We start from the raw sequence: 15,573 nt of genomic DNA on the forward strand, positions 1-15,573 counted from the left end.
ACACAAATGGGAGTGTGTATACCCACTAAACTGATCTTTAAATAGAAATATAAATTCAGAGATGCCTGGGTGGCTCAGTGGTTGAGCATCTGCCTACAGCTCAGGGTGTGATGCCGGGGTCTGGGATCGAGTCCTGCATCGGGCTCCTTGTAGGGAGCCTGCTTCTTCCTCTGCCTGTGTCTCTGCCTCTCTCTCTCTCTCATGAATAAATAAAATCTTTTTTAAAAAGAAATATAAATATATATAGTTTGTAGAGCATTCTGAATCAACACCACAGATCTTCCTCATTTTTTTTTTTTTAAAGCAAATGCTAGCTATTTCATCCAGTTGGTGCCCTTTACTTTCTTCAGCCAGCCCCCTACTGTCCTCAAAGAGTTCTCAACCTGGTGGGGAAGATGAGCAAAGAGACAGTGTGACATATCTGGAGTAATCCCTGAAGCTCCTGCCCAGCATCCATGAGCTCAGGCCTTGAATGTGCTACCAATCCCCTGGAAAGTGTCCCAGTCTTTTGCTGCTGCCAGCAACCATCACCACGCTAGATGAATCCAGATCCAATGGAAAGGCTGGCACCCTGAGCCTGACAACCTACAGCTGAATACCCCCAACCATGTGTCCCCTAAGATCTAGAAATGCTGGTAAAATGGTCCTGGGAGGAAATTCTGACAAGTCTTACCCAGAGCAAAGTGTTTGGAGGGGAAATTGGGGGCAGGGCACTGGAGGGGATTGGAGAGAGACCCTAGGGCTATAGGCTATGTGAGTCCCCCCACTCCCTACCCCATAGTCTTGGAGCTGGTCCCTGGGAAAGGGTGAGAACTTTCTGATACCAGGAACTGACTGGGAGCAGGGCTGCGCCTCTCTGCAGGAGCTGCTCGCTGAGCTGAGAACAAGGCAGGGGGTCTGCAGCTTGTGCCTGTGGCCAGGCAGGGGGCAGAGGAGCAGAGCAAGCTCAAGTGGGCTCTCACTTCTCTTTCAGTCCAGCCTCTGGAATCTCTAGACTGGCAACTCTCCTATGACCCATCCCCTTTCTCTAAGCAGTTTCACTCAGATCCAACAATCTGGAAAAAGCTGCATCTGCCTCCAAAAGGACCCAGAATCCTTTTAGTGTGGTCTTCCCAAAGGGCCCACCACTTCATGCCACCACATTGCTCCACCAACCCCACCCTGCCCAGGCAGCAGCTTGAAAAGTTGCATCATTTGGTGATGATATGGCAAGATCCCTTGCCCATATGGTGGCAAGAACTCTCATCTGTAAAATAGGAGGTCCAAGTTCTAATTCTAGACATGTTCTCCTATTGGTTACTGATCTTATCTGAGTCACTTCCTTTCTCTGGCCCTCAGTTTCCCAATATGTAACATGAAGATATGGGCTCCACCTGTCCGGCTGCACCTAACCTTTAAGGATCAAAGGAGAGGGACACTTGGGTGGCTCAATTAGGCATCTGCCTTCGGCTCAGTCAGGTCATGATCCCAGGGTCCTGGGATGGAGCCCCTGCTCAGCAGGGAGCCTGCTTCTCCCTCTCCCTCTGCTGCTCCCTCTGTGTGTGCTCTCTCACTCTCTGTGTCAAATAAATAAAATCTTAAAAAAAAAAAAAAAAGGATCAAATGGAGAGCCCTTAACTGCCCACCAGGCCCTGCAAGTCCAGGCTCACATGACCCACCTCTCCTTCAGCTTCCTGACCTTTTAGTTCCTTAATTCTGCCCAGCTCTCTCTTTGCCCTTCCAGGGTCTCCATATTTATTTTCTTCTCTGCCTTGAATGCTCTCTCCTCTCGCTTTTCCTGGTAAATCCCAACTTAATTCATATTCAATGTCACTTCCGTTTTTTTTTTTTTTTTGTCACTTCCTTTTGGAAGCCTTAGGCTAAGCACCTTTGTATTTCTTCACAGCATCACAACTATAATGTAAATCTTTATTTCTGTTAGGGTGGCGGCAGCGGAGGATTGCAAAAAGGGTAGAGGAACAAGCCAGAGTTTTATTTATTCTCCAAGGAAGCAGAGGGAATAGACATCGAGAGAAGTCAGCCGAGTTTCGGTCAGATTGGGCCTTTTGAGGGGTTTTGAAGAATGTGAGCAAGTCGCAGCTGGGTCCGTGGGGTGGGGGGATGGGCAGGGAGGGGGTCGACTCTTGGCCAGGTAGAGCGGGAGGTGGCAGGTTATTTGAGGGGCTGTCCAGGGCTCCTCCAGGGTATGCATTGTGGTCAGACTAGAGAATATGTTTTGTAGTTGGGGTCTACTCTGAGAATGGAGGGCACCATAACCTAGAAAAACAGAGTTAGGGCCAAGCGCAGACACCGGTGCGTTGTCTGTAAGGTTTGCTGGGGAGGTGGGCTTTGGATTCCTTTCAATTTTTTAATTTATTTTATTTTATTTTATTTATTTATTTATTTATTTATTTATTTTATTTATTTTATTTATTTTTACTTATTTATTTAGAGCATGTGAGCGGGCTTGGAGGAGGGGGACAGAGGAAGGAGAGAGAAACTCAAGCGGGCCCCCTGCTGAGCGGGACGTGGGGCTGATTTCACCACCCTGAGATCAAAGCCAAAACCAAGAGTGGGAGGCTTAACCCACTGAACCACTCAGGCGTCCGGATTCCTTCCAATTTTAAATAGGAACTTGGTTTCTAGGCTTCCTCTAGAGGAGAGTGGCAGTGCCTGGTACAAAATAAAACTCCGAGTAACAATATCTGTTGGACAGTTACCTGGTTGGAGGACAGTGAGCTACACGTGAAAGCTCTCCAGGTACAACAGCACCTGCGGCTTGTGAAGGGCAGCGGGTCTCACCCCGGGCTTTTAGGGACACGGGTCACGCGCTCCCGAACCACGTGCGGCCAGAGACACCCTCGGGGCGCGGGTCCGGGCCCGGAAGTGCGGTCTCCCGGGAGCCGGGGCTACGCGCCCGTCGGTGTCCCGTGGCCAGAGGCCCGCAGCTGATTGGGCGCGGGCCGTCCCGCCCCCCAGTCCAGTCTCAATTGATGCCCCGCGGGGCCCCCCGCCAGCCGGAGACCGCAGGACCATGGGAGCGGCAGCTGCGGCCGCCGTCCTGGGCCTCCTGCTCCTGGCCGCCGCGGGGGGCGCGGCCGCGAACGAGGCCCGGGAGGCGGCGGCCGTGCGGGCGCTGCTGGTCCGGCTGCTGGGGCCGGGGCCGGCGGCCGCCTTCTCGGTGTCGGTGAAGCGCGCCCTGGCGGCCGAGTCCGGCCTCGACACCTACCGCCTGAGCGGCGGAGGCGCCGGGACGCGGGTGCTGGTGCTCGGCTCCACCGGCGTCGCCGCCGCGGCGGGGCTGCACCGCTACCTGCGCGACTTCTGCGGCTGCCACGTGGCCTGGTCCGGCTCTCAGCTGCGCCTGCCGGAGCCGCTGCCCGCGGTGCCGCAGGTGCTGACCGAGGCCACGCCCAACAGGTACGAGGCTCGCCCGCCCTCCATCCGGGTCCCCCGCCCCCCCCGCGCCCGCGCCCGCCGCACCTGCCGCCCCCGGGGCGCGCACCCCGCGCCCGCGACTGCACCCACTGAGACTGAACGGAGCGCTGGCCTTAGGGTCGCACGGCTGCGGCTTCGGAGCCCACCTCTGCCCCCGAAAGCCGTCACCCAGCCTCTCAGAGCCTCATCTGAAGACTGGAAACGGTGACATCGATGGCGCACTGTTGGTCACGAGGCTTTCCACAGTGACCGGCGCAGAATTTGTGATGCATAGTTAGTGACCAGAAAATGCTGTTCCTTTCCTTCCGCCTTCTCTTGGGAGATGCCCACCGAGGAATGACACCCACTCCCTCACAGCCTCCCTTCTGGCGCTTGTCCCACCGCAGGGAGGTGGTGTGATCACACATCAGATTGGGGAGACGGACCCCCCTTTCCAGGACAGGGACCAGCGTTGCCATAGAGCACTTCAACGCTGTGCAGGAGCGAGCTCTAGAAGAGTTGACTGGAAATGCTGTGTGCTCCCCCAAATACCTGCCTGGCTGCGGTTGGGGGGCACCTCGGAAGCTCCCATAATGATGCTGGACAAGCCGAAGCCCCCAGGGGGAGGGTCTCAGGCCCTTCATCAAGAAAGTTCTTTGCTCTTTGTGAGGAAGATTCAAGGGCAAGCCAGTTAGAGAAAGGGACAATGATTTATTAAGTCTAGAAGTAAGAGAGGTGCCATCTCACAAAGTAGCCATCTCTCCTCCAGGTTGAGAAGAGGATATCCTTTTGCCCCAAAGAAGGTTTTTATACATTTTTCAAATTAGCTATCCACATACGAAGAAAGAAACCCACTTTTTAACTTTGGGATCTTTTTTTTTTTTTTTTTTTAAGATTTTATCTATTTGAGAGAGAGAGAGGGAGGGAGCATGCGCAGGGGGAGGGGCAGAGGGAGAAGCAGGCTGACTCAGGCCTCCAACCTAAGACCCAGGGATCAGGACCTGAGCCCAAGGCAGTTGCTTAACCGACTGAGCCCCCAAGTGCCCTTAACTTTGGGTTTAACCTTTACTTTGGGTGGTTAGTTTTACCATTGTCTTAGGGTTGTGGTTGGGGTTGTGGAATTACCCATGGGGAACAATTTTAAGAATGTCTAGCCTTTGTGGCTTTTACTGCTAGAAGGAGTAGGACCTTATAGTTTTCCATGAGTGCGATTTTGTGACTCTTTTTATGAACCTACTGACGTAAAACCTCAATGGCTTTACTTTGGTCACCTTGTCTCCCAAGGCTCCCTTTCCTCCTGCTGAGTCTTGGTACCACCTGGGGTGAGTCCTGGAGTGAAACAGTAGAAGAGCCACAACTCCTCCCTTCTGGGCTAGATCTGGGGTTGGCGGGTGCTGTTCCAGGGCAAAGGACCCTCAGAGGTTGGGGGACATGCCCTCTGCCCCCAGGGACATGTCACAACTCCCGCCCCTGCCCGCAGATACCGCTATTACCAGAATGTGTGCACGCACAGCTACTCCTTCGTGTGGTGGGACTGGGCCCGTTGGGAGCGGGAGCTAGACTGGATGGCACTGAATGGCATTAACCTGGCACTGGCCTGGAGTGGCCAAGAGGCCATCTGGCAGCGGGTAAGTGTTCCTCTCCTCCCTCCAGTCCCTGCCTCCCCATTGCACCGTGTCTGGCACACAGAAGTGTTTGTGGCATACATGATGGCTCCAGCTCTCTGGAAACAGGCTTTCATTGCTGAGCCAAACACATTGGAGCACTTGTGGGGGTCTGGACCCCAGCACCTCACTAGAAACGCTAAGGAGTCAGGCTCCCCTCTCTCCCCACCCCCACAGCTGGTCAGGCCACTGCTTCCATAGATTCTGTGCCTCATCCTCTTTATCCTTATTGATGGCTCCTGTACAGGCTCTTGCCCCATCTCTGTGGGCGATACCCGCCCCTCTCAAGAGCCTCTGAACAGAATTCCTGGCTCCTGAGTTCCAACAGTGTCCTTTCTAAGATGCAGATCTGTTGGACTCCTGCTGCTGTCAACACACTCCAGAGCTCCCCTCAGCTTCAGCACCCTCTCCTGGACTGGGGGCTTCCATGCCTGGGCCCTAAGGGCTCTGGCTGCTGGCAGCAGGTGCTCTTTAGGCTCTCTGCAGAGCCAGCCTTATTCCCCCAAGCCTTCTTTTTTTTTTTTTTTTTTTTTTTTTATGATAGTCACAGAGAGAGAGAGAGAGGCGCAGAGACACAGGCAGAGGGAGAAGCAGGCTCCATGCACCGGGAGCCCGATGTGGGATTCGATCCCGGGTCTCAGGATCGCGCCCTGGGCCAAAGGCAGGCGCCGAACCGCTGCGCCACCCAGGGATCCCTCCCCCAAGCCTTCTAAGGCCCCTTCCCCGTTTTGGGGAGAGCCCCGTTATACCTCACCGCACCCTTGCAACAAAGCTGACCCATTAGTAAACTTACCTGCCCACAGACCTGTTTCTCCTGGACTGTGGGCTCCTGGCAAGGGTCACATTTTGTCTTAGTAACTCTAGGGCTCAGCACAGAGAAGAAATGAATGAGTGATTGTTGAATGAATGGAGATGAATACTTATACGTGTTTATGTGCGGGGGTTGTCCTCCTCAGGTATACCTGGCCTTGGGCCTGACCCAGTCAGAGATCGATGAGTACTTCACTGGGCCTGCCTTCCTGGCCTGGGGGCGCATGGGCAACCTGCACACCTGGGGTGGCCCCCTGCCCCACTCCTGGCACCTCAAACAGCTTTACTTACAGGTAAAAGGAAGGGAAAGAAGGGGGCGGAGCTGGGCAGTGCTAGATAGTCTGTGGGCCAGGGACCAGCCTCAGAATCCTTGGGGACCCTGTGTGCCCCGGGGTGGGTGGTGAGGCCTCCCACCTCCCCTTCATCCCCTAGCATCGGATCCTGGACCGGATGCGCTCCTTTGGCATGATCCCAGTATTGCCTGCCTTCTCAGGGCACGTCCCCAAGGCTCTCACCAGGTAAGCTTCCTCCCTTCCCCCTCACCTGCCTCAGAGAGGGAATTGATTTTTTACCTGCAAGACGTGATTTAAAGAAAAACTGAAGCTCTGGATGTAGGCCTGGGCTTGATTCCTGGCTCTGCTACTAACTAGCCATGTGACATTGGAACTCAGATGGGACTGCTCTGTGCCTCAGTTTCCTCACTTGTACAGTCCGTATAGCTCAGCACAGTCTTACAAATGGCAGCTCTTATATAGCGGTTTGCAGGGGTATGCTGGTCTCCCGTCCTTTCTGTTCCTCTGTGCCACTGACCCTTCCTCTCCTGTGGCTGGCAAAATTCTTCAAGGCCTAGCTGTGACCTCCCCTCCTCCAGGTAGCCTCAATGGGGCCCCCAGCCTTGGTCAGCACCTCCTTCATGCCCAGGAGCACCTGGTCCCGACCACTGTCACAGGGCCTAGTGCACACTGCCGGCCCTACTGGCCGTCTCTTCACCTCCCGGCTGGGTAGCAAGAGCCTCGTTCACACATCCAGCAAACACTTATCAGACCAGCTCTGTGCTGGGCCCTGGGGATGCAGTGACAAAGTGCATCGAGTTCCACCCCTGCTGGCTGAGAGGTTGACAGGGGGATACAATACAGTGATATGAGCAGAAATATATGTGGGGCCACTGCTCCATCTAGGACTCTGCGGCCAGGGCTCAGAGGCAACACCGGGCAAATTCTGGAAGAATGAGTGTTGCTTGTTTTAGCCTGAGGGAGGGGAGAGATAGCAGAAGGTTTACAGATGAGGTGAAATTCGAAGGATGTTGAGGGGTATCCAACCGGCTGGATAAGCAGAGAGGGAGGAGGAAAGGACTCCAGCCACAGGGCACAATCCGTAAGGTAAGCCAGTGAGGCTGGGTGATGAATACTGCCAGCCTCCAGTGAATGTTTGGATTGCTCCCCCCACCCCCTTCCCCCCTCCACCCCTAGGGTGTTCCCTCAGATCAACATCACCCAGCTGGGCAGCTGGGGACACTTCAACTGCTCCTACTCCTGCTCCTTCCTCCTGGCTCCAGAAGACCCCCTATTCCCTATCATTGGGAGCCTCTTCCTGCGGGAACTGATCCAAGAGTTTGGCACTAATCACATCTACGGGGCCGATACTTTCAACGAGATGCAGCCCCCCTCCTCAGAGCCCTCCTACCTTGCCTCAGCCACAGCCTCTGTCTACCAGGCCATGATCACAGGTTTGGTGCCAGGGTGAGGTGGGTGGGATGGGGAACCCCCCCCCTTGCCCTCAGGGACACGAGTGTGGCAGAGGTCAGCAGGGTGGGAAGAGAGACAGCACTTGACAGTTGACCAAGCACTCGCACACACACACCATCTTTAGTTAATCACACTGCTGTTGAGGGGTGAGCTCTGGAGCCAGGCAGCCTGCTCAGACCCTGGCATCACCCCTTCCTGCCTGTGTGACTTGCAACAAGTCACCTCCCAACCACTGTCTCAGTTGCTTGATCTGTAAAATGGGGCTACATCATAAATAGAATGATGCCTGGCCCCAAGTAAAGTGCCATTAAGCGTTGGCTATGAAAGTATTTTGTTTGGTCTCTGCTTCCGAGCTGAGGTAGGTAGTGCGGGCAAGAGTTTAGGGGATGTGTTCAAAGCCGGTGGGTGCCCTTGCACAAGGAACCCAACGCTCCTTCCTGCCACTTATAGGGAAGGGACAGGGAGGGGCCAGGTCAGCAATGGCTGGGGGTATAAGCCGGGAAAGGAACCAACTGACTCAGGATGCTGTGAGAGCACTGCTCCAAGTGCAATCCAGAACCCATAGCACCAGCGTCACCCCAGAGCCTGTCCGATCTGCAGATTCTCCTGAATCACAATGACTTGGGCTTGGGCCCAGGAATCTGTTTTAACCGGCCTTCTGGGTAATTTTGATGCTTCATAGAGCTTGACAACACTGCCCTAGAGCTCCCAGCTGGGAGGAAGAGAGGATGGGATGGTGCGTGATGCAGTTGCCCCGGGGGTGGGAGGGTTACAGAGGAAAACAGAGTGTTCTGTGATAGTCATTTAACTTCTCTGGACCTCTGTTTCCTCATCTGTAGAATGGGGTGAACGTTCGTTCCCCTTCCCTCTCTCCTCTCATCAGTCCTCTTCTCTGTCTCCCCACCCTTCCCTCCACCACAGTGGACTCTGACGCCGTGTGGCTGCTCCAAGGCTGGCTCTTCCAGCACCAGCCGCAGTTCTGGGGACCTGCCCAGGTGAGAGCTGTGCTGGAGGCTGTGCCTCGTGGCCGCCTCTTGGTCCTGGACCTGTTTGCTGAGAGCCAGCCTGTGTACATCCAGACGGCCTCCTTCCAAGGCCAGCCCTTTATCTGGTGCATGCTGCATAACTTTGGAGGCAACCACGGTCTGTTTGGGGCACTGGAGGCTGTGAACCGGGGTCCTGCGGCTGCCCGCCTCTTCCCCAATTCCACTATGCTAGGCACAGGCATGGCTCCTGAGGGCATTGGCCAGAACGAAGTGGTCTATGCCCTCATGGCTGAGCTGGGCTGGCGGAAGGACCCAGTGGCTGATTTGGAGGCCTGGGTGAGCAGCTTTGCAGCCCGTCGGTATGGAGTGGCCCACAGGGATACAGAGGCCGCGTGGAGGCTGCTTCTCAGGAGTGTCTACAACTGCTCTGGGGAGGCGTGCAGTGGGCACAATCGCAGCCCTCTGGTCAGGAGGCCATCCCTACAGATGGTTACCACTGTCTGGTACAACCGATCAGATGTGTTTGAGGCCTGGCGGCTGCTGCTAACAGCTGCCCCAACCCTGGCCTCTAGCCCCACCTTCCGCTACGACCTGCTGGACGTCACTCGCCAAGCGGCCCAGGAGCTGGTCAGCTTGTACTATGTGGAGGCGAGGAGCGCCTACCTGAGGAAGGAGCTGGTTCCCCTGCTGAGGGCAGCAGGCGTCCTGGTCTACGAGCTTCTGCCGGCGCTGGACAAGGTGCTGGCTAGTGACAGCCGCTTCCTGCTGGGCAAGTGGCTGGAGCAGGCCCGGGCGGCTGCAGTCAGCGAGGCCGAGGCCCATCTCTATGAGCAGAACAGCCGCTACCAGCTGACCCTGTGGGGGCCCGAGGGCAACATCCTGGACTATGCTAACAAGCAGCTGGCCGGGCTGGTGGCTGACTACTACACCCCCCGCTGGCGGCTCTTCATGGAGATGCTGGTTGAGAGTCTGGTCCAAGGCATTCCCTTCCAACAGCACCAGTTTGACAAGAATGCCTTCCAGCTGGAGCAGACCTTTATCTTCGGCACCCAGAGGTATCCTAGCCAGCCTGACGGTGACACTGTGGACCTGGCCAAGAAGCTCTTCATCAAATATTACCCCCGATTGGTGGCTGGCTCCTTGTGGACAGATTAACCACCCCCTGGGTGATGTTCTCCCCAAATTCCAGGCCCGGGCAGGTTTCCAGGGCCTGGAGCTAAACCAGCATCACAGGAGGTTCCCTGGCTTGGGCAAAGGAACTCAAGACCTGCCGGAGGAGCAGGCATGGGAAATTTGGGAGGGAGGTGAGTTGCCCTCTCCTCCACCACCCCAAATTTGGGATCAAAGTACTATTTTAATACAACTTAATAAACCGGTGAGTCACCCCGGCCTATCTCTCAGAATGTCACCAATGCCTGGGAGGACTCAGGGCTCTAGGATGGACAGACACTGGTGTGAGGCTATTTCTCCCTGCCCCCTTGCTTCTACCTCCCCGACCTTGGGACTGGGATTCCTCTCCCAAAACATTTACTTCCACACTCTCAGCAGCAAATTTTGAAGCTTATAATTGTCGCTATGGGACAGAGGCTCACCCAGGGGAAGATGTGCCCACATGAGAACTCACATCTCCTAGTTGCAACCCCTTTGCTCTCCCTCTGACCAGCAACTGAAGAAGGGGTATTCCAAGCAAGTGGCCTCATCTCTGCCTTGACCAAGAGCAGGATGGGGAGAGTAGGCCCCAAACCTGAAGGAGGGCTCAGCCTTGAGATAAGGCTGGAGACATAACAAGGGGTGGGGACCCCGCGGGCAGGGGCGGGGCAAAGCAGGTGCTATCTAGCTCAGAGACCAGAGCTTTGCACTCTTTGGGCCTCTCCCTAATCGTCTCCCCATGGACCGCACTGTGGTGCTCATCACTGGCTGCTCCTCCGGCATTGGCCTGCACCTGGCCCTGCGTTTGGCGTCCGACCCTTCCCGGAGCTTCAAAGGTAGATGAGGGGCTGAGGTGGAGAGACAGGAGCAGCCCCTGGTCCAAGGGGACCCAGGACGGGGTAATCAGGGCATTCAGATCCTCCTCTTCTTCCCGACCTTCCCAGTGTATGCCACGCTGCGGGACCTGGGGACACAGGGCCCGCTGTGGGAGGCAGCCCGGTCCCGAGGGTGCCCTCCTGGCTCCCTGGAGACGTTGCAGCTGGACGTGAGGGACGCAGATTCTGTGGCCGCTGCTCGGGCACGCGTGACCGAGGGCCGCGTGGACGTCCTGGGTGAGCCTCCCTGCAACACGTGTGCAGGAGCCTTTCCAGCATTGTGTCCAAACCAAAATGGCCCGGCCCGGGGAACCCAAAGGGACCCGCTGGGTCAGGGGACAGAGAGGCAAGCAGGGTCCGACCTCTCTCCCCTCAGTGTGTAATGCAGGGCGGGGCCTGCTCGGGCCGCTGGAGGCGCACGCGGCGGGCGCCGTGGAGTCCGTGCTGGACGTGAACGTGGCCGGGACCGTGCGGACCCTGCAGGCCTTCCTGCCGGACATGAAGCGCCGCGGCTCGGGCCGCATCCTGGTGACCGGGAGCATGGGCGGTCTGATGGGTGCGTGGAGTGGGGCGGGGCCGGTGGCCGCCGCGGGGGCTGCGGGGCTGCGGGGCTGCGGGGGGCTCCTGCAGTGGGCTCCGGGGGGATTCCCTCCCAGACGCGCCTCCACAGCCTCTTCTCGCCTCCAAGGGCTGCCATTCAACGCTGTTTACTGCGCCAGCAAGTTCGCGATCGAGGGTCTGTGCGAGAGCCTGGCGGTTCTGCTCACGCCCTTCGGGGTCCAGTGAGTCACCCCCACCCCTCTGACCCCTGCCTCTGGGGGCCCCAGCCCCCTGTCCTGTGGGAGCCACTCAGGGTTCTCCCCGGCCCCTCCCACTGCGGCTCACATCTGGCGGGTGCCAGGGCGCGTGCCCCTCGTTACCGCACTTCTGCCCTGCAGCTGGGAGGCTCGGCGAGGAGGCTGGTGACTGGCCCAAGGTCACCCAGCGAGGAAGCCTGCCAGCCTGGGGCTCTGATGCGGGTCTCCCTCACCCCCACCGGCTGCGGGAGCGGGAGAGGCAGGGTGCGCTTCGGGGGTACGCCGCCTCCCGGAGGCTCTGGCTACCCACTCGTCGCTCTGGGCCCGCAGCGTGAGCCTCATCGAGTGCGGCCCGGTGCGCACCGCCTTCCTGGAGAAGCTGGAGGGCGTCCCGGGCGGGGTGCTGGACGGCGCGGACGCCAAGACCCGCCACCTCTTCTCCAGCTACCGGCGCCATTCGGAGCAGATCTTCCGCGAGGCGGCGCAGGACCCGGAGGAGGTGACGGAGGTAGGCGCCGGGCGCGGCGCGGCCCGGGAGAAGAGGGAGCCCCCCACCCCAGCCCCGCAACTCCGGCCAGCGCACCTCCTCCCGCCGCCTCAGGTCTTCCTCACCGCGCTGCGCGCCCCGCGCCCGGCCCTGCGCTACTTCAGCACCGAGCGCTTCCTGCCCTTGGCGCACCTGCGCTTGGCCGACTCCAGCGGCCGCAGCTACGTCGCCGCCATGCACCGCGCGGTGTTCGCCGACGAGCCCGCGGAGGAGGAGGCCGCCGCCGCGGGCCCGCCCCGCCCCGCGCCCGGCGCTCCCCCCGCCGCCCCGCAATAAAGGCTTGGCCCACCGCTGCCTGCAGCTCTCTCCTTGGCGCCCCAGCGGCGCGCGGTTCCGGGCCAGGGCGCCAGGCTGCCTGCGGCCCCGCACGTGTGCGACAAGCGGCACGTGCAGCGCGTGGGAGATCCGGAGACCGAGGGTAACCCGGCTCATACCAGTGCGGAAACCGAGCTCCAGAAATTGGAAGGAGCTAGCCCACCGGAAGGCAGGGTGCAGAGGGGTGGCCGGATTCCCTGAGGAGTCAGCAGCAGGAGTTGGGGGACGTGGGCAGGGAGAGAGGCGGGTTGTGACTTAGCCCCTACTAGTCATTGGGACCTCAGGCAAGGTCCTTATCCTCTCTGAGTGTTTTTCTTATCTGTAAAATGGGTATGAGACCTATGTCGTGGAGTGTATGAAGAACTGAGGCAATGCCTGAAAGGGATAACAGGCACCGCTATGATTACTACTACTATCAGTGTTAAAATTGTAATTATGTTCCTACGTGGAAGCCAGATGTGTAAGGAAACAAGGCTAAGTGAGTCAAGAGGATACAGCTCCCCTCCTCCTCCTCCTCCTCTGTGCCCCTCGCCCTAGACAGAACTCAGCGGGAGGGATCCCCACCAGCCCAGAAGCTGCCACTCCCCAGGAGGTTCAGCTGAGGCTCTAGGACAGGCCGGTCTGCCCCATATCCTTCCTGAAGCCAGGGCGAGGAGTTGGAGTGCTGGGTGCCAGTGTAAGGGCCTGCAGGGTGCTGGGGCCAATCACCTTCTAACTTCCTGAGAGGTAGGGTGCTGGAGGAGGGGTGGAGAAAAGGTGGAGACTAGGCATCCGGTTTGCAGGCAGAGGGAAGGGGGAGGGGTACCCAGGAGATGGGGCCCCGGGAGGGACTAGGACTCCTGGCATTTGGAGTGGGCAGAGGCATGGCTGCAGGGAGCTTGGGAAGCCGGAATAGAGAGGAAACTGCTGGAGTTTTGTGTTGAACCTGGGGGGGAGAGGCGGAGGCACTGCATCTTGGCCTGTGGCTACTTCCAGGTAGTGGCTGCTCTCGGCCATTGGACTGCTGGCTGCTTCTGCTCCTGGGACAGGGGATCTCTGCCAGCTCATCCCTGCCTGTCTCCCTGCCCTCCTGGCCCAGACAGTTTTGCTGTCACTTCAGCATCCAGAAAGGCCACAAGAAGGGGAGAGGGCCAGGGTGGCACAAATCTCTGAGACATAGGACCTGCTCTCAGAGCCTAGCTCCTGTCCCCCACACTGCCCATTTGCACCTGTGTGAGTGTGTGTACACGTGCTCACAAGGTAACCCCTGGGGGTGGGGACACAATGACGAGAAAGGCAAAGTGGGGACTCCTCCATAAATCACATTCATAATCTTGTTTTTTTTAAATCTCTACACCGAATGTGGGGCTCAAACCCATAACCCTGAGGTCAAGAGTTGACTACTCCACTGACTGAGCCAGCCAGGCTCCTCAATTTCATGAATACTCTTTAATAGTCTCATGTAGTCCCATGACTTTGAAGACCATTTACATGCCGATGAGCCCCACCAAAGCCTCCAGTATCTCCAACTCCATTGTTTCCCATAAACTGCAGACATACATCCCCAACTCCCTACTTAATATCTCCTCTTGACACCTAATAAGTTTAATGCGTCCAAGTGCCAAGTCCATTCCAGCCCTCCCACTGCTCTTGCCAGTCCACCCCACTTCAGCATAGGACAACTCCATTCTTTCTGGCTCATCCCTCAACCAATTCATCAGCAAATACCTTCAATCTTCAAAGCATATTTGGAACTCACTCTGGTCTATGCAGGTACCATCACATCTGGATAATTGCAGTAGTTTCCTAACTGGTTTCCCTGATGCCACCCATGCCCAACCAACAGTAAAGTTTCTACAGAGCAGCCAGAATGATCTTTTTTAAAAAATGAAAGTTATTTCATGTCTGTGCTTAAAATACCCCCTGTGGCTTTCTAAGTAAAATCCAAGGCTTTTTTGTAAGACCTCCAGCACATTCTTTGATCTGGCCCCCACCTCCTTTCTGACTTTATCTCTCATGACTTCTCATCATCTGATTCAGCCCTACTGGCTTTCTGCCCCAGGACCTTTGAACTGCCTGTTCCTCTGTCTGGTTCACTTTCCCTAATCTCTGATTCTTCTCTTCTTTTAGATCTTTGCTGTTTCCCTGGATGACCTTGTCTAAAATAGCATTCCCTTCCCTCCACTATAAGCCCCTTGCCTTGTTTTATTTTTCTTCATAGCATTTATCACCACTAGATGTGTCATTGATTTATTAACTTGTATCTATAAATTTCATCACCCCATCCCAAGATACACAGAAATCTATGCTCCAGGGTAGGCACTTTGTTTTGTTCACTGTTGTATCCCCTGCACCTAGAACCATTCCTGATCATGGGAGACACTTAGATCCACATTTACTGAATAAAAATGACTGTTGGTTCGCAACCTGGACAGTTCCCTGGGTGAATTCTGAAACTGGCCCCCATACACAGAGGACAAGGAGAGACGGGAGAAAGAAGATCACTCCAGATTGGAGGTGGTAGGTTTATTAAGCAATGGTACTGACATACAAGACTTGTCCTGGGTGGCTGCAAGACAAGTAGATCTCTGCACTTGCCCACCAGAATCTTAAAAGTCTATATAGAGGACTTCAATAGGTTCAGTCACAAATAACGTCCAGATGGTCTCAACAACACATAGCTCAAGGCTCCCACTGTGGGAATAGTGGGTGTAGTGTATATTCTGACACAGTAATAGGCGAGAAGCCTCCATTTGCTTATGTCCAGTTCGAGTCAACTGACAGTCACATTTTCCTTTTTTTTTTTTTTTTTTTTATTCATGAGAGACACAGAGAGGGAGAGAGAGAGAGAGAGGCAGAGACACAGGCAGAGGGAGAAGCAGGCTCCGTGCAGGGAGCCTGACATGGGACTCAATCCTGGGTCTCCAGGATCATACCCTGGGCTGAAGGCGGCGCTAAACCACTGAGCCACCCGGGCTTCCGACAGTCACATTTTCCTGATGATCTCCTCCAACAGTGACTCTGCGTGGGACTGTGCTCAGATGGTTCAGACGTTTCCTGAGACTCTACAGTTCGTTTCTTCATTTGGGGTCCTCTTTTTAAAAATCCAAACTAGGGACGTCTGGGTGGCTCAGTGGTTGAGCGTCCGCCTTCAGCCCAGGGCATGATCCTGGAGACCCGGGATCAAGTCCCATGTCGGGCTCCCTGCAAGGGAACCTGCTTCTCCCTCTGCCTGGGTCTCTGCCTCTCTCTCTGTGCCTCTCATGAATAAATAAAATCTTAAAAAAAAAAAAAATCCAAACTAAGGGGG

The 15,573-nt window shown here is 56.3% G+C and overlaps 2 protein-coding genes across 3 annotated transcripts; both read left to right on the forward strand.

Annotated features, from left to right (window-relative positions):
• Positions 1 to 2,979: 2,979 nt before the first annotated feature.
• Positions 2,980 to 9,990, forward strand: NAGLU (N-acetyl-alpha-glucosaminidase). Its single transcript, XM_041724438.1, has 6 exons — positions 2,980 to 3,399; positions 4,877 to 5,024; positions 6,017 to 6,163; positions 6,303 to 6,388; positions 7,340 to 7,596; positions 8,537 to 9,990. The coding sequence occupies exons 1-6, from the start codon at positions 3,014 to 3,016 to the stop codon at positions 9,754 to 9,756; spliced, it is 2,244 nt and encodes a 747-aa protein (XP_041580372.1). The 5' UTR covers positions 2,980 to 3,013; the 3' UTR covers positions 9,757 to 9,990.
• Positions 9,991 to 10,136: 146 nt separating this feature from the next.
• Positions 10,137 to 15,094, forward strand: HSD17B1 (hydroxysteroid 17-beta dehydrogenase 1). Of its 2 annotated transcripts, XM_041724440.1 has the most exons (6): positions 10,137 to 10,586; positions 10,695 to 10,862; positions 11,002 to 11,181; positions 11,314 to 11,407; positions 11,753 to 11,930; positions 12,024 to 15,094. In XM_041724440.1, the coding sequence occupies exons 1-6, from the start codon at positions 10,490 to 10,492 to the stop codon at positions 12,243 to 12,245; spliced, it is 939 nt and encodes a 312-aa protein (XP_041580374.1). In that variant the 5' UTR covers positions 10,137 to 10,489; the 3' UTR covers positions 12,246 to 15,094. The 2 variants fall into 2 exon arrangements, with proteins under 2 accessions (XP_041580374.1, XP_041580373.1); XM_041724439.1 differs by having other exon boundaries at positions 11,002 to 11,407.
• The last annotated feature ends 479 nt before the right edge of the window (positions 15,095 to 15,573 follow it).

The sequence above is a fragment of the Vulpes lagopus genome, chromosome 12 (assembly GCF_018345385.1).
Source record: "Vulpes lagopus strain Blue_001 chromosome 12, ASM1834538v1, whole genome shotgun sequence".
Taxonomy (NCBI): Eukaryota; Metazoa; Chordata; class Mammalia; order Carnivora; family Canidae; genus Vulpes; species Vulpes lagopus.

Coding starts and splice junctions, on each gene's coding strand:
- HSD17B1 (XM_041724439.1), top strand. CDS start 10,490: ATGGACCGCACTGTGGTGCTCATCACTGGCTGCTCCTCCGGCATTGGC. Junction 10,587..10,694: donor CCCTTCCCGGAGCTTCAAAG/GTAGATGAGGGG, acceptor CGACCTTCCCAG/TGTATGCCACGCTGCGGGAC. Junction 10,863..11,001: donor GGGCCGCGTGGACGTCCTGG/GTGAGCCTCCCT, acceptor CTCTCCCCTCAG/TGTGTAATGCAGGGCGGGGC.
- NAGLU (XM_041724438.1), top strand. CDS start 3,014: ATGGGAGCGGCAGCTGCGGCCGCCGTCCTGGGCCTCCTGCTCCTGGCC. Junction 3,400..4,876: donor ACCGAGGCCACGCCCAACAG/GTACGAGGCTCG, acceptor CCCTGCCCGCAG/ATACCGCTATTACCAGAATG. Junction 6,164..6,302: donor TCAAACAGCTTTACTTACAG/GTAAAAGGAAGG, acceptor TTCATCCCCTAG/CATCGGATCCTGGACCGGAT.